General features: G+C 35.8%; 1 protein-coding gene across 4 annotated transcripts in view; it reads right to left on the bottom strand.

Annotated features, from left to right (window-relative positions):
- The window catches only part of LOC135201490 (striatin-like), a 131,787-nt gene that overhangs the window by 29,445 nt on the left and 74,850 nt on the right, over positions 1-27,492 (bottom strand). For 2 of the 4 annotated variants that reach the window (XM_064230472.1, XM_064230480.1), the window contains exon 9: positions 842-1,132. The exons of the other annotated variants lie outside the window; for them this stretch is intronic. In XM_064230472.1, coding sequence (XP_064086542.1) covers positions 842-1,132 — 291 coding nt within the window. The remainder of the gene's footprint in view (positions 1-841; positions 1,133-27,492) is intronic. 4 annotated transcript variants of the gene reach the window in all.

The following is a 27,492-nucleotide window of genomic DNA, read 5'->3' as shown; positions in this document are numbered from 1 at the left end:
TAGTATTGGAATTAATACAATTAAGAGCCATTCTGTATCAAAACACATTGCACCCAAAAATAATGCCTCTCCTACAATTGCAAAAAACAAAATGCACCTGCTCAGACTGAATTTTAAATTCACAAAATAGTATGCAGTTACAATTATTTTATTCTCCCCATCCAAGACTGAAAAAATTTACTTTCACTTCAAAAAAACGTAGAATCATATATTAAAGTTTCAATGACATGAGTACGAACAATTATACTGGTCAATACACAAAGCCTTACTTTACAGTTCTCTGTTACAGATATCCAATACACCAAAGTCATCTAGAATGATAAGATATATATCCTTTTCATCAGATTACATGCATATTTATTTTTTCACTACTGTTAACATCTATATGAGAATTCATTCTGGTATCTGTCTTGTAAAAAACTAAGACCATGAACATTGATGTTATGTATTAAACCTTCCCATATTCTAAAATAATTCATAATGTAAAACTTTAACCTTAAGAGCATCAAATATGAAGCTTTCATAGCCAAAACTTTCCTTTGGCACAATGGCAAAAAAAAGCAACTGTGTACTTTCACATTTCAGTGAACAGAATGACTTTCAATTTCATTCTACATGTGACTGAGATTAACAAATGTGATAAAAGACACGAGTGTTTAAAAGAATACATCAAACCCTCCATGATCTACATTTGCAATGCTCATACAGCATCTACAATGTACAGTACAATTACTTAAGAGGCTCTACAAAATTCTTCTCTCTATATGCTTCAAGCAGCCAGCCGCAAGAGGAGTGAGAGGACGTGGTCAGATGGAAAATAATACACAATGGTGCAACTTACTGGTGAGGGCAGTGGTGGTGGTTGTGGTGGTGGTAGGGGTGGCAGTGGTGAGTGGGGAAGGGGGTGTGTGTTGAGGCGAGGAAGGGTTACCCCTCGCCCCAACTGCTGCACGGTATCTGGCTTTCAAAGCCTCCAGTGCTGGGGGTGGGCATGCCCACTCTCCTCCTAATGAGGATATACCCCCATCCACCACTTCCTCCTCAATGCCATCCATTCCCTCCTCCTCACCCTCAAACTCCGGCCTCCGCCTTGTGCCCGTCCAAGCGGCTCTGTGCCCGCCCATCAGGTGCACTACACGACGTAATCCACATCACCATGGATGGACAGGCACCACACCATATCACATCAAAATAAACCATAGTGGTGAACTCCACAAAGTGATAATAAGCGACTAAGATTCATCACAGTCAATACAACTACTCTACCCATCCTCCAACATGTCAACTATAACGAAGGACTAATGTAAAGCACAGAAAAAAAAAAAAAAAGGTAATTCTCAAACAAAACATAAAAAGGGGATAAGTCATTCTAATACTGTATTTAATAAAATACTACCATAATCAAATAGACAAGCAAATCCCAATATGTTCTTAATTATCTTACAGTTCTGTAAAGAATGTTAAATCATTCATATTATAACACCAATAATTTCATTTGTTTACATCATAATAAACATTAAACAATCAGGTTACAATTATGGCACAAACCCACTCACAAGTGACACAGCAACATAAATTTCCATGAAGTAGTAATAGTTACTGACACTAACTATATTAGACTGGAAAGACTTGTTTATCTAACATTGAATTAAAAAGCACAAGATTCTGTAATATTCTTCCTAACAAGGCAATTTCTGCTTCCAAAACTATTCATATAGTAAGCAAATCTTAAGCTGTTTATGATCCTATGACAGCTTACTTGCTATTGTTACAGATGGTTATTCAAATTTTACCATTAGACAAAAGGATACTTTAACTTGTAAAGATGAAGAAAAGAAATCAAGATACTCCAAAAGTCATATAAAATTATAAATATGGAGTATATAAAGCATCCCAGGGGAACAACATGCTTTCAAACTATCAAAGCCAACTTTTTCTCTTTCTTTGGCAATAAGAGGGCAGATTAAAAGTGAAAGATTGGTGTACAGATTACAAATCAAGCTAGAGCAGGCAAAAGTATGGAAATTGAAAGAATAAGAATGGATTGAATTGGTTACATTAAAAAGGGTACTATTTTTACAGAAAAAATTTGAAAAAAGTGAAAACGATAACACTGGAAAATTATATACAAAAGCAATGAAGGAAAAAACACTATAAAATACAGATGAAATGGGATAGGCGTAAAAAGATAACCACCAGGGACAAGATTTAACGTAGATTTGAAAGGAAAGAGTACAATAGAACAAAATAACTAATGTTTAAAGTTGAGGCCACTAAATTTGTAGTTGAGGCCACTAAAAGTATTTCACATATAAAATGAATCCTTTTGGATAAGACAGAAGAGCACAGGTTGACAGACAAAATGGCTGAAAAGTTATGACTAAAATTGTGATCTAGTAAACAAAAGCTTTAAAGAACAAAATGTCTCAGAACTGAAATTATGAGAAGCAACTATAAAGCGAACACCCCCAAGGTGTAAAAAAAAACAAAATCATATTTTAAAATAGAATGATGACAAGTTCTGATGAGTAAAAAGCCAATCCAAGAGGATGAAAACAGACTGATGCACAAGTAAATATATACAAGAACTGCATTCCAATCTCATTTCTGCTTTGTGAATTATGGTATGAAGATAATCTATCCTAAACTGACAGTACGGATATAAAAAACATGCATAAAAAAGTCTAAGAAACAAAAACCCCACACTTGTTACCCCATATGTCTGTAGTAAGAATTAAATCTTTTTTTATATGTCAGATCTAAAATATTACTGTTTAACCAGATAAATTTTCACTTAAAACAAAATAATGACTCAGGTAATATGAAAGAAAAAGTTAACTTTCCTTGCATTCAATAAATACATGTATAATATATGTAATGAATGTAATTTTCCTCTTCCAATATCAATATTATGCTAACAAATAGCACTTACAAAATTATGTACTGATAAGTCTAATGTGGTGCATGCATGAAAACCAGCTACAGTACCTAAAATAAACTATGTTAAAAAAGACCGGATATTAAAAGATCAGGTTAATTCTCATCCAACCAAAATTCTAGTAAAGGGAATACCAACTGCATCAGTATTCTAGTACACTGATGATATGAGAGAAGATTAAGTTGAACATAAAACACTCCTCAATTTTCAGATACTTCACAGCATAAACTTCGACAAAACAAATAAAATTTCATCTCAATTCCTAGTTTCAGAACCAATCATGCAAAAAAAAAAAAACTTTGCAAGGGACTGTGTCATATACCAAAGTCTCAACAGGGTACTAAACACTTGCGCTTACACACACGCTTTCTTTTATTTGATGTAGTCTAACGAGATCACAGAGCCTTATTTCCCATTTTGAGATTCTCATACAACTTGCCTGAAGGATTTGATCTTCAATTGAAGTAGGGCAAAGTTAAGAAGCTGGACAACCAGAAAAAAAAAACCATGGGAACAAATGAGAAGTAAAAGTCAGGAAGCAATGCAGATCAGCTACAGGCCAAAACAGCACAGGAAAGAGCCTTGGCATAAACAGACAGACATTAAACTTCCTACAAAAAAATGGCTATGTTTGTATTCCATACATTGAGTTCACTGACTGTTGACAACCACTCCTATTTTCCTTGTCTTCAAGTTTCCTGTGTAGTGCAATATATATGTTGGTGTGAAGTCTAAATTTTCCCAATAAAAATGAAGGCGCATGAGCACCACTGGTGTAAATGACAAGGATTTTAGACAGTAAAATTCAATACGTCCAATAATAAGAGAAAAATATAAATGTGACATTCAACTTATAACCAAGGATGCAATAATGACACTTTGCCATACTGATGTCTTTAGAATTCAGTTAGCTTATTTTACACAACAGGGACACCTATATAGATGTAGTGGTAAACTTCTCATTCTGCTGGGGTTATTCTCAAGCCCGTCTTTGGTGGTCTCAAGGTTAAAAGAAAAATAACCTCAATAACTGTATGCCAGCAAACAATGAAATCAGTATCTGCATGCAGTCACATCTTTAATCTTTGAACTATGGTTCCTCCAAAATAAAACCAAAAAATTAAATCCTTTTGTAATGGAAAATACCATTTGTAAATCTCACAATATCTCAACCTCTTCATATACATTCTGTCTTGAGCATTTCATACAATTCTTCAACCACAACATTTGTCTAACAGTCCTCCATTCACGAGGGACAAAAGTAAACTTGAAGTAATAAATACCCAACAGACAAGAACTTCTGTACTCATATGTACTACAGAGTTTTCACATGTCTAAGAATGGGACCTATTCACCTAGGGAACCAACTTGTCATTAAGGAATCCAAACCAACTGACTATTGTGGACATTGTGAAAATCACTCAATGAACTATCAACCAGAGAACTCATCATTAATATACTTATGCCAGGATGTCCCATTGTGAATTTACATGTGAAAGGATTTTCTCCACTGCCTTCTTTCCCATGCTCTTCTTCATCTACACATTTTTCCAAGATTTTATGGAACCTCCCAAAGGTCTTTGCATGCTACGTCCATATATTTACTTATCTACTGCTTTCTGACCAATCATTCCTCATCTCCATATCAGACACCAACAATAAATATAGTTTAACTATGATATACCTGTACTTTAAAAACAAAGACTTCTCATATAAATGCACCCTGATACTGTTTAAAATAATCAAAACATGCAAGAGAACAAAAGATGACTACGCACAATACAGAGCTTGAGAAAATTGATCAGCAAAAAAATGCAGAAGAGAAAACAACACAGTTGAATTACAAGCAACAACATTACTTTTCATCACCATCACACATACAAAATAACATTAACCCAAAAACAAAGGTTTCAGCAAACACCAGTATAATGCTACAGCATTAAAAGCATTTACAGAAATTTTCATTTGTGATCATCTTTCAAATGTCAGTGAAAAGAAATATTGACGAAAAAAAAAGGGTAGCAAGAATTTTGAAAACTTCTAAACCACATCCTCTCAACACAATTACCTTTCATGAAACTGAGGGAGATGAAAAACCTAACCAGAATTTATGATACTACTACCACCCCATAAAATTTAGCTATTTTATTCATTAGCACTTATGAAAAATGAGTATACTATTACAAATAAACTTGAGGTAGAAAAAATGAAAATACTTCACATATGCTGATGATTCAAATAACATTAGCCAGACAAATTGACAATGCTATAACATATATAATGATGTTATCTCTGGAAACAATTCAACCTCTATTAATGCTTACAGAGAAACAGAGTGTAGGCTAAGCCCAATTTTCTCTGATTGGCATCAATAACCATGATAGTTTGATGCCAGTATACATCAATTAATCCTTACATATATAATTTAAGAGAAAGGACCCATACCCAACCCAACCCTTCAATCTTTCACTATAGGTAAGAGTTGCCGTAAGTATGGCTGCAACTGACCTGAATTTATGTCCAGCATCAAAATCTCTATCTTACACTTATCATAACGCTGTACGTAGTACCGATAACAGAAAACCAAGAGGGATATATTTAATAATCTTGGAAGGATATATTTATTTGAAATTATTTTCATCAAAATAAAAAAAAATTAACTATTATACCTGATATTCTTATCCATTATTAATCCTTTCAAAATAAATGTCAAAATGAGTTTATTCTAGTTAACAACAACTTATCGAAGACTATATTATCAAAATGGAAAAAGAAAATTTTTTAAAATCAAGAATTTCACATTCACTTATAAGATTGTAAATCCAATTACTGTATGATTCTCCACTAATACCAAGCTTTACTGGAGTGAGATATGTAAACATCACATTTTCAAAAATTTTTTACATTCTGAAATTACAGCAATACCAGAGTAAAACCAGGGAGCAGAATTACTTCTGTCATAAACCAAAACACAAAATCTCTAGTTGATTTGAGACTTCAATAAATTACTCATTTTAGTTCAACAAAAAATATGTAAGGAACAACCCTAAAAGTAATCAGCTTTGATTAAAAATACATCGGTGCTAGAGAAACAATCATGCCACTAAAGGCTCTTTTGACATATGTACAGTATTTTAAAAAACTGAAGGAACTCTTGACATATGTAATTCAAAAACTAGAGTAATTCTTGATGTGTAATTTGAAAACTAAATGACCTCTAGATAACTTTAAATAACTAAGAGAGCTCTTGGTGTAGGGAATTTAGGAACTAATAAGAGGTGTATACTAGATGCTAGCATCATTCATCCAAAATTTTATCAACTTGAAGACATTAGTACTAAATAATTAGAATCAACAGTTTATACATTTAGGAGATAAGGCTTGTATCTCTTATCACTTTTACCTCATCCACTGAGAGAGAGAGAGACCTTACAGACCTTACAGACCTTACATCTTGTTCGGGTTGCCCCAGGTCCCTCAGTGTGAGGCACCTCTAATGTCTACCAGAGAGTTGCTAGTACATCTTCCGGTATATTTTGCATCTTCCAATCTTGGATGGTCTGGGATGCAGTTTAGATATTTGTCGAGCTTATTCTTAAACACATCTACGCTCACTCCTGATATATTCCTCAGATGAGCTGGCAACGCATTGAATAGACGCTGCATTATCGATGCTGGTGTGTAGTGGATTAATGTCCTGGGTTGCTTTTCCTTATTTCCTGGTATAGTTTGGGCACTATTAATCTACCTCTGCTTGCTCTTTCTGATATTTTTAGTTCCATGATATTTTCTGCTATTCCTTCTATCTGTTTCCATGCCTGAATTATCATGTAGCGTTCTCTTCTCCTTTCTAGACTATATAATTTTAAGAATTGTAGTCTTTCCCAGTAGTCTAGGTCCTTAACTTCTTCTATTCTAGCTGTAAAGGACCTTTGTACACTCTCTATTTGTGCAATATCCTTTTGATAGTGTGGGTACCATATCATATTGCAATATTCAAGTGGACTACGAACATATGTTTTATAAAGCATAATCATGTGTTCAGCTTTTCTTGTTTTGAAGTGCCGTAACAACATTCCCATTTTTGCTTTACATTTTGCCAACAGAGTTGCTATTTGATCATTGCATAACATGTTCCTATTCATCATCACACCAAGGTCTTTAACTGCTTCCTTATTTGTGATGGTCTCATTATTAGGTCCCTTATATGCATATAGCTTTCTTTCTCTGAGAGAGAGAGAGAGAGAGAGAGAGAGAGTAGCTTTCTTTCTCTGGAGAGAGAGAGAGAGAGAGAGAGGAGATAGAGAGGAGAGAGAGAGAGAGAGAGAAGAGAGAGAGAGAGAGAGAGAGTGTTTCCAAGTAATGAAAGAAACTTTTTCCATCAGTAGCTGTTTACTACTATTTTAAAACTGTAAACATAAAATTTCAAGCAACAACCACTACTTGTTGGTTTTATACAACTAAGCTGGATATTTTACAATGTACACACTCACAACACAGGCTCAGATACCCTGACAAGTCCTGAGACATTTAAATGTTTCCCAACGGAAAATCTAAACCATTGAACAGATCCTTACATCAATGGTGAGTTACTTAACATGAAATGTTTACAGGCGAATTTCCACTTTCAGTGTCATTCTGACTAGCAAGGTAAGGTGGAATTACAAAATGAACATAAAACATTCTTGCTGAAGTGCACAAAGCAAAATATGAGTACTATTCAGTTTCAAGGCAAACTTCTGTTGGTGAAGCTCCCCAAAATAGAAGTTTTTTTTTCTTTACCCCTTACAAATTCTTTTACGAATAAAAACAATTTATTGAATTGGAAGTTACCCACAGCCCAATGAGTTCTTGATCATCAGGCAGGCAAACACCCCACAGAAGTACAGGCAGTCCCCCAGTTAATTGCAGGGGTTTCGTTCCCAGCCAACCACCACTAACCAAAAAATTGGTGATAATTGTGGTAATAAATGGTGTTTACTATGTCGTAAGCGCCAATAAACCACTTACCAGCACCGATAAACTGTGTAGCATTGCTGTAAATCGCTTATCATTGCTGAAAATCTGGTTAACAACATCGTTACCCAAGTGCCACAAAACCGGAACACCGTTAACCAACACCACCAATAGAAGGACTGCCTGTGGTTATCAAAATCTTTCTCCTTACATCAGCAAGCATCAAGTAATGCAAGGTACTGTACATACTGTTACCCTGAGCATTTCTGACATCAGCTTCAATAAACCCTGCAACAACTATACTAAGTCCAAGCATACGGATAAGTAAATAGAAATTCCTAAGTAATAAAGTAGTATTTTTTAAATCCTAAGTAGTAATACATCTGTTTCTGGTGTTGTAAATAATACTCTGCAGTAGTACTAAGTTAATGTCAATGGGCAAATAGTAATATGTGAATTGTAAGATATGAAACTTTTTAATTCTCTTTGGTTTTGTCCTTTTTTTGTAATGCAATACTGTAATTTCTTATTACTGTAATTTATAACACTACTGTAATGATGGTAGTAAAATGCATTTTGACTCAGAAGTTGAGTTAAAACTATTTCGTGACACTCTACAATGCCTGAGCTTCCAAAGCCACCTTTTACATTAAAACTGTCCAACTGGCCACAATTAGCAATTTACATAAGTTGGATAATTCACCACAGAGCAAACATACACTATGACTTAAGAACAACAAGGAAGGATGCCTCCAAATTTCATACGTAGACAAAATATAAATGGAAGGATAACAAAATGCCACAGAAAAAGTTAACCTGATGATTAAAAAATGGAGAACAGGTACTAAAACACCTAAAAAAGTAGAATCTAAATAACACAATGGCATAAACACAGAGATGACTCAACAGACCCAAAATGAAGGAACAGAACTGAAGTGGTAAATCAAAAAGGTTGTTAACCTGACGCAGCTTTCCTTTATAAGTTAAAATAGGCAACAACAAACTACAGTTCAGCATTGATAGACAGAGGATGGCTTTTGAAATTACCAATAGTAACATTAACCAGCAAAAGGTAATGTCTTGCCAATAGTAACATCAAGCAGTAAAAAGTAATGTCTAAAATACTGGCTTCAGCCATAAAAATTTGTGTTGGTTCAAAATCTGGTATATGCTAAGAAGAGTGGTTGTCCCAACAGCTGTGGTTGAAGATGATGTTATTACAAATTGCAGCTGAACAGCTATAAATTTGCAGCAAGACAGCACAATGACAAAGCAAAACTTCCTGAAGAGATGGAGGTGAGCTGAACAGAAGCAAAGTCCTTAACTCCTTATACTACCAAAGTAGTTTAACAAGAGCAATGAAACTTCTCACCTTTCTTATAGTTAACGTGAAATAATAGGTTTTCAAACCTGTAATATAGTGGAGCAAGGAAATGTGGACAGCACCTGGAAACAAAACTAGCCACAACGTAAATGCTTAGCATAATGAGGTAAGCTAAGTTTTTGGAAACTGAAAATAAGGAATACCTAATAAACACAGGAAGACATATGTTAACTATAAACTTCATTAAAATTCTAAATTTTAAATCTTGGGTTTACCTTCGTATACTATTTGGGTTTTAGGAGAATTTTTAAAAATCTGCCTCAAAATATAATAATGAGGTCATGACATTAAAATAAATCTAAATCCACTAAAAAAGCATGGAACCAAAACATTTTATGTAACATAAATGGCAGGGTGGCTGAAGACAGTTAAGGAATGAACTCACTGCTATGACTGCTTCTAAAAAGCAGTATGCCACAAATTATAATATTCTGAAGCAATATAATATAATCAAGTGCCTTCAACTACAAACTCATCAACTACATGACATGGAAGCACCAACACTACACCCATCCTTTAGATACAGAGTAACAACTAATGGACGTTTAGCATGGCCAACCCCACAGACAAAAAAATTATTCACTAACTGAATTATCAATTTCGACACATTAATAATTTCTCCAAGGCTTTACACATGATCTGAATGGGGTGTCACATGTCCAGTCACTGAATACCTTGCACTGGCTGGGTTCTTTTCAAACAAAGTTTAAGCACATTTGAAATTCTTTGCCATTCATGTAGTAGTAGTTATATTGGATAAGTTGCTGTCAATATCAAAGTTCAAACTGCACAGTCCACAAAAAGTAGTAAAAAGTTTTTTAAGATCCAAACTCAAAACAGATCTAATGGTGTTGAAAACTATAGAAAGACACTGAGAAAGAAACTGCCTTGACTCTCCATTGCCACTTCACAGTATCCATTAGGAAACAATATCAACCTAGCTCGTTTCAAAATAATATCATACACTCTAAATCAGTATTACCAGAACTACCAAGATTCTTTTATTACTGTAACCTATCAGCACAACAAAAAGTAAATGTCCCATAAAAACAAAACATAAGAAAACCGTATACGTATTTTAACTGACACTTCTTAAGTGATAGGGGCTACAGTAATGTCAGCCAAAATATATGCTTTTTCTCTGGTAATTTTATTTATACTAAATGCATTTTCATTCCATCTATACCAACTGCTTTGATGACATCAACATCTATTTATTAAGTAACTGTTTTATTTAAGCTCTACTTAAGACAAGTTCTGGAATGAAGAGGGTAAAACTGATCATAAAGCATCTTACTTAAGACTGTGTATCTTTGGCCATGCCTCAGTAACAAAAATTTGCCTTGATACATCTGGCCCCACTTTTGCAACAGTGATTTTTTCAAGTAACTTGAGCTTAGCATGCATACCTCTTGAATCACTGTTGATAAGATTAAGAGTAGTACAGCATTTATTAAAAAAAAGTACCCTTACACAAGATACTTGAGCATTAATAAAGCACTGGCCAGTTGAAATTAAGCAACAAATATGTCAACACAAAACTCATAACGTAACGAGCATGAGTGAAAAGAAGCAAAGTAAAACTAATAACATACCATATGCCACTGGGACTGAAAGGCAAAACGGGTACACTACATGATGCTTCTGATTAAAAAATGCTTGGGATAACTGTAATGCAATGAAAACCAAAGCTTTCTTAAGATCTTAATACAGAAGAAACTTTACTATAACCAGATGGGTTTCTACATAAAAAGCTAAAATACACTGACTATGCTGATCAATAAAGATGAAAAAAATTGGCAGCTCTATTATCAAAAATGTATACAGTAAAATGATTTACAACTCTGTTGTACAATACAATAATACTTTAAGCTCAACATATCCATTAATGTCCCTTGAGCATACATAATAAACTATCCTTAATGGTGCAACCACTTGGAGCATCCATGGAAACTATAGCAGTAAAACAAATCAAATGTTGGCCAATAATAACAATTTTCAAGTCGTAGAAAGAATCATCTCAGATGTGACTACCTGAACAGTGATAAATATGAGAATGTGGCACATAAAAACTACTATCCTAATAAGTTATTACTAGTAGGAAACAACAGCTGACCTTACCATCCAAACACTAAACACTGAAATACCTAAATCCCTTACACTTCAAGTGAGCGTAAATCCTGTCAATATTAAATAGAAAAATGTCCTTCACAAGTAAAGGTAAGAAATTTTCATTAAATACCCAATACGAATTCTGTGGTAAAAGTACATGTTGCAGACAGTTCCCCAATGACAATTCTTATGGTAGATGATTTGAATGACCAAACAAAAACATTTTATTCTTATTCCATTCACCAAATCAGATTCTGCTGCATTTTTAATACTGCTTGTAATTCAAGACAAAACCTACACAAAACCAAAGACATTTTCATTGAAAATAACTTTTCTTATTAAGTACTCATAATGAAATTCAATGGTACAATTTTAAAAACTAATTACTTTTCAAAGCAAGTACAGTAGGACCTTGATTCAAGAACAAATAGTCACAAACAAAAACATATATAAGAAAATTGTTTGATTCACCACCTCATGTTTGAAACACGAACATGGTCCGATGGCCAAAATTTGAAAAATGCACGCAATCGCTCACTTCACACAAGTGCCGCCATCTTGTTATTGTAAGGCACTATATATCTCTCTCAAGAACCTCCATCCATGCTTAGCCCGTTTTTTATTTTGGTCTTGAATGTTAGTGAGAAGAAGGTGCAGAAGATAACGAAATAATCAAAATAATTATAGAAAAGCTAAAGTGTGAGTTCAAGTAACCGACCTTGCAACCAACTACAAGATGACAAAGTCAATGATTTTGGCAATTTTGAAAAACAAGGAGGCCATTAAAGAGGATAATATTGCAAAAGGCATGATTGTACTTAATGATACCCAAATGCTCGAAGATGTCGCAACGTTTTTAAGTGGATAAACGAGAAACAGATGCCAGGTGATAGTATCTGTGAGAAAGCTCAGCAAGTTCATCAGAGTTTGCTGAAGGATACCTTCTCTACTAGCACCACGTCTGAGGAGTTAATGTTAGTGAAGGGTGGTTCAACAATTTCAGGAGGAGAACGGGCATCCACTATGAACTTTGGCATGGTGAGGCTGCTAGTGCGGACAAGGCTGCTGCAGAGGCGTACATGACCAGCAGCGTATGTGACCAAGTTTGCCAAGTACATAGAGGTGGCCGAAGGATACATCCCGCAGCAAGTTTTCAATTGTGATAAAATGTGTTTCTTCTGGAAGACGATGCCCTACAGGACATTCATCACCCAAGAAGAGAAAGCACTGCCGGGCCACAAGCCCACGAAATACAGACCAAGGCTTTTGTTACCTGTGAACGCAAGTGGTGACTCAAAAATGAAGCCAATACTCATCTACCATTCAAACAACCCCTGCGCCTTTGTATTGGAGGGCCAACACAAAGACATGGATGACACAGGACTTGTTTAGGGAGTTGTCATGGTAATTGCTTTATAGCAAAGAATTAAGAGTTAAAGGAAAGGAAAATGCATCTTCGAGAAGTTCTACAGCACGGAGGCTTTCGCGCGTGTTGGAGGCGCCTGTTCTCATGATGGTTCTAGAATCGGCAGGAGTGTTGTGGAACTTGACAGGCGCCAACGTGACGTGAGGATTGCGTGATTTCTGATGCAATACTTCGTCGAGATTCTTCCAAGAAGTTCCAGTAATCTCAGGAGCCTATGATATTGCCGTATAAATACGACTGACGAAGTAAGAGGGAGCAGATCATCAGTTAGAGTCAGAGATCAGAGATCATCAGTAAGAGTCACAGATCAGATTATCTGTGAGAGATCAGCAGCAGAGATCATCAGAGAGAGATAAGAGAAGAAGGAACAGACGAAGGATCAGAGGAAAAGGTGCTCGAGAGTTGGTTGAATTCTAGTCAAGTCGTTCAGTCTGGGAGAACGACCAAGGTATTTTCGACATTGAGCAAGCCTTGAGAGAAGAAACTTTCTACAAGAGGTTTCGAGGAGTCCATGCCCTTCAAGTACCAAGCATAGACATTATTTTCTGCAATACGGAGTCAAGAAGACGTCTACAACTACAGTGCCCCTTTTGTGAAGCCACCGCTTCGAGCATAGATCTCCAACAGCGCAAAACTTGCCAGCAAGTAGTAACATTACGTCACTGTTCCCCCTGTTCATGCAGTGTAAGATTTTACCATTTTATGTAAATAGGAGATACCATTCTGCATTTATCTTTGTTAGTAAGCTTGTAAATAAACCTTTGTTCTGTTAGTGTTTCTTTGTATATTCGTATCCCCAGTTTCAACTGTTGGTGTTGAATTCTTTTTCTTTATCATTATATCGAACTTGGGGCGGACCTCTCTCGGGGTTCGTAACAGGAGTGGCTTGACATAGTCTTTGCACTGACCGTGAGTCCGTATCTAAGCAAGAGCCAGCTGCCCCCACCAAACACAATCACTATTCTTCAGCCCATGAGCCAACAAGTCATTTGTAATTTTAGGAAATTATATACCAAATCACTCTTCACTAGATGCTTCCATGTGACTGAAATACCGCCATTTTGATAGCAGTTTTGGCTATGACGTCATCACGCTTGATGGAAGCGTGAGGCTGTTGATGGTACTCTTGCTGCCAAGACCAAGAGACCCAAACTGCTGTGGCATTGATACTTTTTACAATGATGTGGCAGTCCTGGCTCGAAGATGAAGAAGAAATTATTCTTCTCTCGGCACGAGGATCAGTCACGAAGTCCCTGATTCTAGCATTCTCCAACTCTTCACAACCACACTAGACCAAGCATCCATCAGTCACTTGTTCGACAATTACAACTACTTCTTGTGCTTTCTTATAATAGGGATGTGACAGTCCTGGCTCGAAGATGGAGAAGAAACTTCTCCTCTTGGCTCGAGGATCAGCCACAAAGTCCCTATTCTTCAAGGATTGCCAGGAGAACGCACTGGCATCAGTCACCTAAGCTTGTTGACGCTTAGCTGAAGGAGACACGGAAGGAGACAGAGGAAAGACTTGCGTCTTTTCCAATATGTGTTTGTTATATCTTCTAACACTTGCAATTTCTCTCAAAAAAAAAAAAATTTGCATGTCGCCAAATCCGAAAGCAGTTGTAAAATACTCTTGTACCTCGAAGAAGTGAAAATGGAAGCATGTCTCCGTGTAGGCCGCAGCTGTGAAGTGACGTCATGGCGGCCACCATGTTTATGACGTCACTGAGCATCTTGAATGTGAAGCCAGCACTCGACAAGAAGTGCAATGCTGCTGTTGTTATTCTTGTAGGTATAGCAATCTGACTCAAAAGGCTGTGGTGTTGCACTATCTGCTTCTCTACAGATGTTGACGCATTCGACCGCCTTTCAGTGCATATCAGGATAGAAGGGACATCCATAGCATGGGACCCTGGATGGCAGCATGACGTCATATAGCAAACCAACTGTCCTTTTTGGGTTGGTACTCCTGATAGGCCTAACGCCGATCGCACACCTCCATCAACTCTGCCCACGTATCTGGAACGAAAACAAGATGGCGATGCACACCTCTCCCCACAGGGAAAGGAGCACAATTAGTCAAAATTACCTCCCAAAGCACATCCTGATACATCCAAGCTTTGGATTCACAGGCAAGCCATATGATATATGTGAAAATCCAAAGTATAACCAGCGAATTCACTGTATCTGAAGAGTTTCTGCTCCTACGACCTACTACATAATGAGTACCCAGGACGTCAAAAGCGTCGAAGATAATATCCGGGTGTTCGTCTGCTTCTTGTGATATCCAGGAAATCTCGAAGCATGAGAAGGATCCATGTTCACAATAGTGTCCGGAAATTCCAAACGCAACAGATTCAAAACAACGGGGCAAACTAAACCGCCTTTAAAAGGACGTCCTCTCTTAAAGGCGGTAAGAAAATAATTAATGGGGTCACAAGTTAAAGAGGGGTATGTGGGTTGCTCCACATGACTCGTGACCAAACACAGATGCCAATAGTCCCTTGCGTACACAATTAGTTTAAACTTTACCGGTTTCCAGCTGGCGCTAGGTATTTATCCTAATGTTAAGACCGAAAGTTTGTTTTGTACATGAACAAATACAAAATTAGCACTGAAAGAATTCTGGAAGAATCACTTCAATATTTCTCACTGCATAACCCTTATCGACAATGCATGGGAGGTCACATACCACACATTAAATTCTGCATGGTGGAGACTTTGGCCCGAGTGCACAACTGACAATGACTCTGAGGGCTTCGATGAAGAGGTTGTGCAGAAAATTGTATAAGACCGCGATGAAGATGTCGAAGAACTGGTCGCTGAACATGCAGAGGATTTGACCGCGGATGAACTTGTTCAACTCTACAAAGAGCAGCAGGAGGAGCTTGCTCAGGAGCAACCAACTGATCAAGAGCACAGGGAGGAAATTACATTTGCCAACACTGAACTTATCAAATCCACAATGGGGAGGGGAAGAAATTAGTGAAATGGTTAAAATCCTCAATGGAAAAGTGATGTGCAGAGTTTTCTCGAGTTGTACCATCCAAACAAAATTGTTATGAACAGGATCGTGAACACGACCACTGAAAATTTAATGAATCATTTTCAAACATTTATGCACGAAAGGAAACTGCAACAGACAGTGGATAAGTTTATGATGGAGAGAAAAAAAAAAATCTCCAGAACAAGATCTCCCTGACCTGGATACGGGGGCTCTACCTCTGCTCAATAACTTCCTCCCCACCCACTCTCCTCTTCGCTCAACCATCAAGCCAGAAGTAGTATCAGCCAAAGTAAGTGTTTACTTTTAAATGTTGTTTTAGAATTAGTTTACTATTATAAATTATATTATTACATATATTAAAGTTTTTCATACTTTAATATTATGTGTAAAATAAATATCTAATTCATAACAGTTCATTGGAGTCAAGAACAAATTAATCTTATTCCTAGTAAACCTTATGGGGATATTAACTTGAAGTCACGAACATACAGGAACATGAACAAAGTTTAGGAACGAACTGTGTTCATGAATCAGGGTCCTGATGTATACAAACTCACACTACAGAACATACTAGTATATATAAATATTCCCAAAATATCTATATTCAAAGCATTTACAAAGTGAATTATGTAAATATGCTTCTAGCAAGCAAACTCTACCATGAAAACATGGATGACACAGTCCATGTTTGCTTATCAAAAATTGAAATCAAGACTAATAATTCCAACATTGAAGACCACATACTTTCAAGCCATGTGACAAACTGACAGAATTATTATTTGAAAACAGTGAAAAATTTCCTTTTCCTAGAAATACCCAATGTGGTGAAAAAAAAAAAAAAAATTCACCTTATCTGCCAAGATTCCAAATTTTATAACTTCCTAACAAGACCTTCTCTTACTAATTATCAAAAAGTTAAAATTTTTAAATCAATTTGAATTTTTTACAACAAACAAACCTCCAGCTTTAACATAAGGAATTTATCCTATTGTTGAGGCCGAATGTTTGTTACTTATTAAAAATACAAATCGATTTAATTTGTCAAGTGCTTTTATAAAACAGAGAAAGAGAATTTGAAGTGACTTTACAATAATTTAATAACCAAAGGAAATATTTCATGGGAAAAGAAAACCCGACTTCAAAACAATTAACTCTGCAGTACAGAAAAACCCCTGAATCTCACTCAAATTCAATATGTACTACAGTGCTCCCCAACATTTATGTGGTATTAGGTTCCAGAACCTGTTGCGGAATGCAAAAAATGTGGAAATGCAAAAATACCATCTAAAAATCCTTATAACTGGCTTATAACTGCCAAATACCCCGTACGCCATAAACTAAAATGCTTATAACTATCGATTTGAACATTTTACTGCCTAATTTGATCGTTCAAACAAAAGTACAGGGTGGGGCAAATCAAATGGCTGAGTTTTGATAGGCTATTAGGAGAAGTAAAACAATACTTACAGAATTATTTGTTGTTTTATTCGAATCAGTATACAATGCTGTTTGTGTGATCACTTTTTGAAGATGGCATCAGGAAGATGGTGGTCATCTGTAGAAATGCACTATTGAAGGCGATGTTTGAAGTTTTCGGCTGCTCTTTGGCACATCTCAAGGGGTATTGCAGCGATTTCCTCCTGAATTCGCATCTTCAATTGTGTGGAAAAAGTGTTCAGAGGTCGGCCACACAACTTGGAAGAATTGAAGATGCGAATTCGGGAGGAAATCGCTGCAATACCCCTTGAGATGTGCCAAAGAGCAGCCGAAAACTTCAAACATCGCCTTCAACAGTGCATTTCTACAGATGACCACCATCTTCCTGATGCCATCTTCAAAAAGTGATCACACAAACAGCATTGTATACGGATTTGAATAAAACAACAAATAATTCTGTAAGTATTGTTATACTTTTCCTAATAGCCTATCAAAACTCAGGCATTTGATTTGCCCCACCCTGTATAAATGCTTAAATTATCATACTAAAACAATTTAATATCATTTTAAGCAAAAATACACCCCAAACTATCATCCCAAAACACCCTAAGGCATCTGAGATTAGTACCCTTTTACAACTGATACTCTAAAGTATATACACCCCTAAAATGCTAATAACTATGACTTCCTCATTTAAAATTTTAATATTAATGTAAACAGCAAAATAGCTATAAAATGTTCAATACAAATTAATTATAATTTTAATACAAATTAAATAAATCTGTCTTACAGAACATTTGACAACTAATCAAGTTACCCCCTTACTATACTTAAGCCATTTTCTCTCATAGTACTGAAGTATTAATCCTTTTCAAGTAATTACAAAATCCTTTTTTTTTTGTATAACAACAATGTTTATTCAACATTACTGTATTTTTTCATATTGTGTGTGACTAAATATTGATTTGTATGATAAAAAAAGTGTAAGACATATTTGAAATGATATCTGTAAATTTTGCATTTTATTTTCCAATCTGCTTTTACCGGAAAGAAAAATGAAAATAATTGGTGAATACTTTAAATATTGTACAATATGCTTTATCGTCAAAAATCTTTACGCAATATCATTTTAAATATATCTTGCATTACCTTACAGAGAGAGAGAGAGAGAGAGAGAGAGAGAGAGAGAGAGAGAGAGAGAGAGAGAGAGAGAGAGAGAGAGAGAGAGAGAGAGAGAGAGAGACCTATTATGCTCAGTATGAGGTCTAACCTGGAATGAGTTTAACAGATGCATAACTATATGTATGCTGTAAATCATTATCATAAAAATCAGTATTTAGTCACATACACAATATAAAAAAAAAAAATAGTAATTAGTGAATAAATAGTGAGTACTCTAAAAAGAAAAAGGAAACTAGTAATACTTTTAGTGATATGGTCCATAGAAAAAATCTGCAAATTAGTGAACGTTCCCCATGGAAAAGCAATGTGCTAGCAAAAATCTGCAACAAAGTGGACCATGGAAATGTGAAACATGTAAAACTGGGGGACCATTGTACATGTTTCCACTGTATTTCAACTGGACAAAAACTGCAAATGGAATTTTCATAGTTTCCAAGAAATAGCGTAAGACTACAATGCTGTCGTACAGCATTCCCAATCACCAATCCTTAACCCTTATAGACGGATACCTTCAAATGAGTAGTAATAACTGGTCTTGGATGGTGGTTGGATTCACTCATCAATATTACGCACATCGATTTGGGAGAATTTGGTGGGAAAAATTCCATTACCTCTATAGACATAAATTCACTAATGGCAACTGTCAGACTGGCTCAGCTTGCTAATTCTAGGCAGCTCATTACTTAGTTGTGCACTTCACTTCAAGGAGACATGTACTGCCTCTCTCTTTCTCTCACATGATGTCTTTTTAAATATTTGCTCTTATGATAGTAAAGTGGTGCCTCATTTGTCAAGTAGTATTTCTTATGTCGAACGCTCCGGTTTCTTAACGGAATTTTTGAGAAAATTTTGTATCTTTGTCGAACAAATGCTCACAATTTGAACCGACCGATTATCTTCTTTATACATACTTGTATTTGACGGCATACTGGGTCCTACAAGAAAAACTATTAACATGTTTTTTTCATTTACAGTATATAGCGTTTAATGATAATGGTATTCCACAAAATAAATAAAAGAATAAAGCATTTCAATATAAAATTTAGCATAAAAGATGTACAAAATCATACGTCACTGCAGTGACGTCAAGCGCAGCTGACTTGAGACTGAATGAAGGAGCATTGATATGTTAAGGAGAGGAGAAGGAGAAGAGAGAGTTAAAATATTACTGTACATTTGTAAAAGCAATAAAAATTCTCATAAAAAGAGGGAATTTCGCAATATATTCAACATAGATAAAGTATGAAAACAATCAAATGCAACAGAAAAACAATAAAAAGTCTTAATTGAGCCAGTGTTCAGTGTGCTGAGTGAGACAGTAAAGTTTAACCATGTTGAACAAAACAGTAAATGAAAGAACAAAGCTTTTTGCAATAAAATTTAGCATAAATGATTAGCAAAATCATTCACCATTGCAGTGATGCACAGCTAACTTGAGATAGAGGAAGGGAGTGTTTATATTTTTGAGAAATAACGAATGTATGATTTTAAGTTATCATGTGTCATGCTACTGCTTAGAAGAGACAGTAAAACCTTTACTATGTATGATATGTATGTAAAAGTAGTACCAATCCACATAAAAAAATAAAATGTTACTTCACAATTAACATATTGATAAAACATGAAAACAATCAAATGTAATACAGTAGAAAAAAAAATCTTACTTGAGCCAGTGTTCGGTGCACTAAGTGAGATGATTGATAGAAGAGAAGAAGGAAGAAGTGGGTTTGGTTCCTACTGACTAACCAGGATTAGTCGCTCATTTCTTTCACTTATATTAGATTTGCCCAAATCACTTCTTTTTGTTATGGTAAAGTACCTATCTCTTGAAAACTGTTTTCTATGATTTTTTTACTAGTGTAAAAATAACTCTTCTCCATAAACACACTGGCACTGCATTCAGCTTCTGCATGAATTTGACTGTTTGTTTAAACAAATTCCTTGTGAAAAGTTATTTAATCTCTGAATAAAATTGATTTTGTTATCAAACGTTGCCTACTATGACCATTTCGGTTTCCTCAAAAGGTTCCTGTCTCTCCTCCCTCCATTCCCCCAGCTGGCCATGCACCGTTTTCACCTAACAGTTCGTAAATTGAACACAAATTTTTTTGAGAAAATTTTACTTCATATAACGTACTGTTTTATAACATTACTCTTAATTTGACTTTTGAACACATTAATAGAAAATGGAACAAATTATCCCAATTCCCTTTATACGTTAAGGGGATATTTGTTTCATATTTCGAACAGCCTTCTGGAATGGATTAAGGTCAAAGTCTGAGGTACTACTGTAGTTATAATTATAATTTTGCAAAGTAAAGTGCAAAGAAATATTAGAAAAAATATGTATAGTAATCCAAAAAGTTACTGCACCTTCAATCTACGTAAATTTACGTAAATGTTTTACAACAAATATGCTCAGAATCTGTAACTGATTTTAGTTACGTTATGATATTGTGTGAGCTGTAATTATAATTTTACAAAAAATTAAATTAATTATTAGAAAAAACATGCATAACTTGGTCAAATTTATGACAGTCTTGTAAAAGAGGGCCCACAAGGAATAGTAAATACTCTTTTCAACTTCTCATGAAAAATAGGGAGAATCTTTTAGAATTTTTCTTTTTACAACATGTGCATTTGCATATCTTCCTCTTTCCACTGATGTGTTTTTTTCTCAAATTAGCTGACCTCAAAGTTTCCCCGGCCTGGGGTGCTGCATGTTTTTTTTAGACTGACCCTTTAAGGGTTAAATACTTGTATGAACAGGACTAGAAACTAAACTGATATTATATGAGAACTGGACCAGTGTGCCTTTTTCTTTCACAGTAATTTTAAACATCACAGTCACGGATAATAAAGGCAGTCCCCAGTTATAGGCAGACTTGGTTAATGGCCATCATCTGCGATTTATGGCTCCATAACGGACAAGTTTCAGTTATCATGATAATAGAGTTATGGCACCATAACATACCTAACATAGGCGCTATAAATAGCTAAGTTTTGGTAATGGCGGTTTTTGGTTATCAGCACCCTGCCGAGACCAGAACCCACCCCCCTCCCCCCGATAACCAGGGACTGCCTATGTACACTAATGCACACATCCATGACTGGGCTAAATTTAACGATGGTTTAAAGATGGCCAATTTGAAAAAAAAAAAAAAAAAAAATAAATGGAAAGAAGATACGTATGCATATGCAAAGGGTATAAATTTTTTTTTTCTTAATTCTGTACCCACCCCTTGCAATTGCAAGCCTCTTTTCCCTAGGCCAGTCATGAAAATATGCCTTTACCAAGTTGTAAGTAACGAATTCCGAGTATATTTATTGTAAAATATTTACGACACATTCTTGGATGGAAAGTTGCAACAATACTCAAGCAAGACTGAATCTCTCAGCTCACTCTGACTCTTGTACAGTAATCTGAAGAGTTGCCAACTGTGATAAATAGCACTTGGAAAATTTTTCCCACAAAATTCGTTCAAACTGTATGGCGGGCATTCTTGAACATATATGTATGGTACCTGGATTTACCACAAAGCTATATGTAAACATATATGTATATTACCCACCCACAAAGGGTTAAGACCTTGTCATTGCAGATATAACAATTTCCAGGATACCTAAATTCCACAAGAAAAATCAGAAAAGTTTCAATATAAACAAAATTCAACGTGGCGCCACTGAAACGAAGACAGCAAAATTCGTATCAAATGGGACATTATTGCCAAAGAAAAAATGGTCACTAGTCAGGAATCTGACAATTTGGCGACACTACTTTTTGGAACTCATAATTTCAGAGGGTACAAGCTTGCAAGAATCTATATTCCTTGAAATCGTAAGGGCAATTTTGAAATAAAGTGGCATCATGAAACAAGGTTCCAATGGAACACACACAAATGTCACAATATCCAAGTCCTCTGCCTAACCTGAAGCTGTAATGTAAACGCTAAATTTTCTCCTTAAAATGCTGTAACCATGAGGGGCGATATCAACACACATAACTACATATGAAAGAACACCAGTCACTAAAATGCTGAGAGGAATTCTTTTTTTTATTGGATGCTTGTGTATTTGAGGTGTTCTTAACTGGTTGTAAAATGTAGGATTAGAATGTAAAACTAAGAAAGTCATAACTGTAAATATACAGTACAGACTACCTACAATCTGAAGAGAGGCAAGAAGCTAATCAAATCACCCATCTGTCTGTAATTAACCCAATTTTAAAAGATCAATAGTTCTAGAAGAGTCTCATTCTCATTCTGGCCTCTTCAATAACATTCTCTCACATTTTCCATTAGATTTTCATTTTAGAAACTAAATCAGATGATTCTCTTCATTCTCTCCTTTAGAAATTTTCTGCCCGAGTTACATTCTAATTCAAGTACTCATCTTCCATTTTTTTTATCTCATGAATTTTTGGGCCTTCTACTTGATTAGTGCCTTTTCACATCAAATCTACTTTTTTTGTAAATGATTATGCTAATAAACAATTACTCTTCTCTTCTATTCATGAACACAAGACTCTCAATCCAAGCAATGTAAATTTATTTTCCTACCTATAAATAGATATTTCTGCTACCTGAATTGCAATATGATCTTTCTAGTACCCTTAAGCCATGGATCTCAGCACTTTATTATTGTGTATTCAATTCTCGACAGAGTGCAGAAGTACTGGTCTTATAAACACAAAGTTTGAATTCTTTATTAATGGGACGCGTCCCATTAGTCCAACAATCTCTTTCCACTTTATCTACAATGAGATTCACCGCCGGTGTCCCAGTGGTTTTCTGGAATAACATTCTACATATCAATGTACCTCACAAAAAAAGACACTTTGTTACAGGATATCTTACATCCCTACCTAATTTTTTACTGTATTCTGTATTACAAAAGTTACATAATTCTGGTAATTATAAAAGTAACGCCAACTTCTTGTAGACATTGCCAGCAAACTCAGAGGAATGTCTTTCGAACATAAAAATTCATAAAACAAATACCAAAATATCAATACCAAAATAATCATTCCACTAATTTGATGCCCATGATTTAACAATTAAGTTCTGAAATGCCCAGGTTTACTTCATATTAATAATAATCAAACTTTCAAGAGTAGTAACTGATATTACAGTAACTTAATTTAAATACTTAATTTCTTACTTAACAAGCAGCAGAAAGATATCCATACAATGCAGACAGTCCCTGGTTAACAGCAGGGGTTCCATTCCTAGCCAAGTGGCACTAATAAAAAATTGATGATGCGTGTACTAGCACCAATAACCAGCTTAACCCTTAAATGCCTATTGGACGTATTAAACATCGACGAAAATTGTCTGTTGGGTGCCGAATTGACTTATGAAACGTCAACGCAAAAATATTTTTTTTTTAATTCGTGGAAAAATAGTTATAGGCCTACTTGGCGTAAACTTTTGAATCACGCGCCGAGGGATGGTGGGAGACCACGGATCAAGCTGTTGTTTTGTTTACAATCGTTACCCAGGCGTGCAAGCGCGAATTTCTTTCTTCTCGCACTAAAAAGCATCAGCAACACATCTCAGACATTATTTCGTCACTTTGACATAATTTTTGTACCATTTTATATTAGCTGTTACATAGAGTTTTATATATGAAAATGCGTGCAATTTCATGTACTAGAATACAACACAATAAATGCCAAAATTTCAACCTTCGGTCAACTCTGACTCGACCGAGATGGTTGAAAAATGCAATTGTAAGCTAAAACTCTTAAATTCTAGTAATATTCAATCATTTACCAAAATCATAAATTTTTTTGTCCGATTGTCGTAATGTTTTCACAGTTTTATATTAGCTGTTACATAAAGTTTTATATATGAAAATGTGCGCAATTTTATGTAAAATACAACAAAAAACAACCCATGGTTACAGCTTTTATCAGTTTTGAAATATTTTCATATAAATAACGATAAGTGCCAAAATTTCAACCTTCGGTCAACTCTGACTTGACCGAAATGGTAAAAAAACGCAATTGTAAGCTAAAACTCTTACATTCTAGAAATATTCAATCATTTACCTTCATTTTGCAACAAATTGGAAGTCTCTAGCACAATATTTTGATTTATGGTGAGTTTTTAAAAAAAAAAAAAAAACCTTTTTCCTTATGTCTACGTGGTAACTCTTCCGAAAAAATAAGAAATTTTTTCGACCGATTGCTATAATGTTTGCACCGTTTTATATTAACCGTTACATAAAGTTTTATATATGAAAATGTGTGCAATTTCATGTACAATAAAACAAAAAATAACTCAATTGGTTGAAAAATGCAATTGTAAGCTAAAACTCTTAAATTCTAGTAATATTCAATCATTTACCAAAATCATAAATTTTTTTGTCCGATTGTCGTAATGTTTTCACAGTTTTATATTAGCTGTTACATAAAGTTTTATATATGAAAATGTGCGCAATTTTATGTAAAATACAACAAAAAACAACCCATGGTTGCAGCTTTTATCAGTTTTGAAATATTTTCATATAAATAACGATAAGTGCCAAAATTTCAACCTTCGGTCAACTCTGACTTGACCGAAATGGTAAAAAAACGCAATTGTAAGCTAAAACTCTTACATTCTAGAAATATTCAATCATTTACCTTCATTTTGCAACAAATTGGAAGTCTCTAGCACAATATTTTGATTTATGGTGAGTTTTTGAAAAAAAAAAAAAACTTTTTCCTTATGTCTACGTGGTAACTCTTCCGAAAAAATAACAAATTTTTTCGACCGATTGCTATAATGTTTGCACCGTTTTATATTAACCGTTACATAAAGTTTCATATATGAAAATGTGTGCAATTTCATGTACAATAAAACAAAAAATAACTCATGGTTGTAGCTTTTATCAGTTTTGAAATATTTTCATATAAATAACGATTAGTGTCAAAATTTCAACCTTCGTCAACTTTGACTTGGCCGAAATGGTCAAAAAATGATATTGTTATGATACAATAAAGTTTTTTCATACTTACCTGGCAGATATATATATAATATATAGCTGTATTCTCTGAAGTCCGACAGAATTTCAAAACTCCCGGCACACGCAGTGGTCGGCCAGGTTGGTTAGTACCCATTCCCACCGCTGGGAGGCGGGTATCAGGAACCATTCCCATTTGCTAATTCAGAATTTTCTAATGCACTGTCCCCTGAGGGGAGGTGGGTGGGTACTTGATTATATATATCTGCCAGGTAAGTATGAACAAACTTTATTGTATCATAACAATATCATTTTGTTCATGACACTTACCTGCCAGATATATATATAGCTGAATCCCACCATTGGAGGTGGGAAGGAACAGAATAGAATGATTTTAGGAAACAAATTGCATGTAGATGATTGACATCTTGGTTCCACCTGTTAGCATAGCTGACTTCGTGATTACTGTCACCCAAGTCTGCTTCTGCTTTACTAGTCTCTCCAGCCAGGTAGTGACCTGTATAGCTGGTGAGTTCTAGATGATCTGTCAACGGGAGCGTGACCACAATGTGACTAGACCATATTGACCATACCATGAGGGCTAAGAAGTAATATATATCACCACCTGACCAACCTAGTCAAAGTTAAGGATGTTTTAACTAAGGCTTAAGAATTGAGAAGTCCGCCATTGGCGGCGACCCAACAACTAAAATTAACAGCTCTTCCTAACCATTTTCTACAGGATAGGATGAGTGGTACTTCTTGCCCCCAAGATTGTGTCTGCGGACACGTATGGCCCTAACGAGCCGCAGATCTCATATGTCGTCTTCACATCCCGCAGGGAGTGTGAAGCAAACACAGAGTTGCTTCGCTAAAACGCAGCACTCAGTATGTTACTGAGTGCCATTCTCTGTTGAAATGCTTCCGAGGCCGCGGCCCGTCGACCTCGTGAGCATTTACTTTAAAAGGTTTAAAATCTTTGTCCAAACATGACGAATGATCCTCTTTGAGAAACTCCTTAACAATAACGCCATTGCGTTCTTCGACATGGGCGAATCTGGTCTTTTTCACGGGAACACAGCAGATTGTCAGAAGGACCTCGACTTTCTTTAGCTTTATCTAGAAAAAACTTGAGAGTCCCGACAGGGCACAGGACTCTCTCTGGCTCCTGCCCAATAATTTGTGCCATCCCCTTGATCTCCAAGCTTCTGGCCAAGGGTTAGACGGGTTTTCATTCTTAGGCAAGAACGGAAGGCTTAGAGAACACACCGAATTATGTCCTCTAAAGTCAAAACGTCTGATGATGGCTTAAATCTCACTAACCCTCTTTGTCGTGGCTAGAGTGGTTAGAAAATTAGCCTTTCTGGTCACGTGCATTAAGTTTACAGAAAGGAGAGGTTCGAAATGCTTTGACATCAGGAACTTCAGACTATGTCTAAGTTCCATGCCAGAAGCTTCGATCTAGACAGTTTCGAGATTTCCACAGACCTCAAAGATTGTGAAGGGTTTTGTTGTTCGACAGATACAAATCTCTGAGCCTAAAGGCCGTCAACAACATACTTCCGTATTTTTTATTAGTTGGAACTGCCAGCTTATCCCATTCTTCAGGCGGAGAGAGAAGACTGTAATGTAATTCGCGGAGGTCGAGGTGGAGGAAAAGTCATTCTTCTTGCACTATCTCCAGAAACGGCCCACTCCGATTGGTACACTGTAAAATAGGCAGCACTTCTTTGCCTTGGCAATGACACTTGCCATTAATCTTGAAAATCCTCTCATTCTGATCAACTTCTCTACAGTCTGAACGCAGTCAGACTCAGAGCAGAGAGGTTTCGAGGTACTTCTCGAAGTGAGGCTGTTAAGAGTAGACCTACTCTCTCGGGAAGGGTCCTTGGAAAGTGCTCTAGGAAGGACGTGGCCTCTGTGAATCCAGCCTCTCGAAGGCCAACATGGGGCGATCAGCGTCATTCTCGCTCCCTCTGACGACGGAAATTATCTTATTACATCTCCTAAGAGTTTGAATAGGGGAAAAGAGACTAAACATCTATCCCCATTCAATACTATAGGATGGCGTCTATTGCTACTGCTCTCGGATCGAGAATAAG

The sequence above is a fragment of the Macrobrachium nipponense genome, chromosome 23 (assembly GCF_015104395.2).
Source record: "Macrobrachium nipponense isolate FS-2020 chromosome 23, ASM1510439v2, whole genome shotgun sequence".
Taxonomy (NCBI): Eukaryota; Metazoa; Arthropoda; class Malacostraca; order Decapoda; family Palaemonidae; genus Macrobrachium; species Macrobrachium nipponense.
This window is presented reverse-complemented; position numbering and strand designations above follow the sequence as displayed.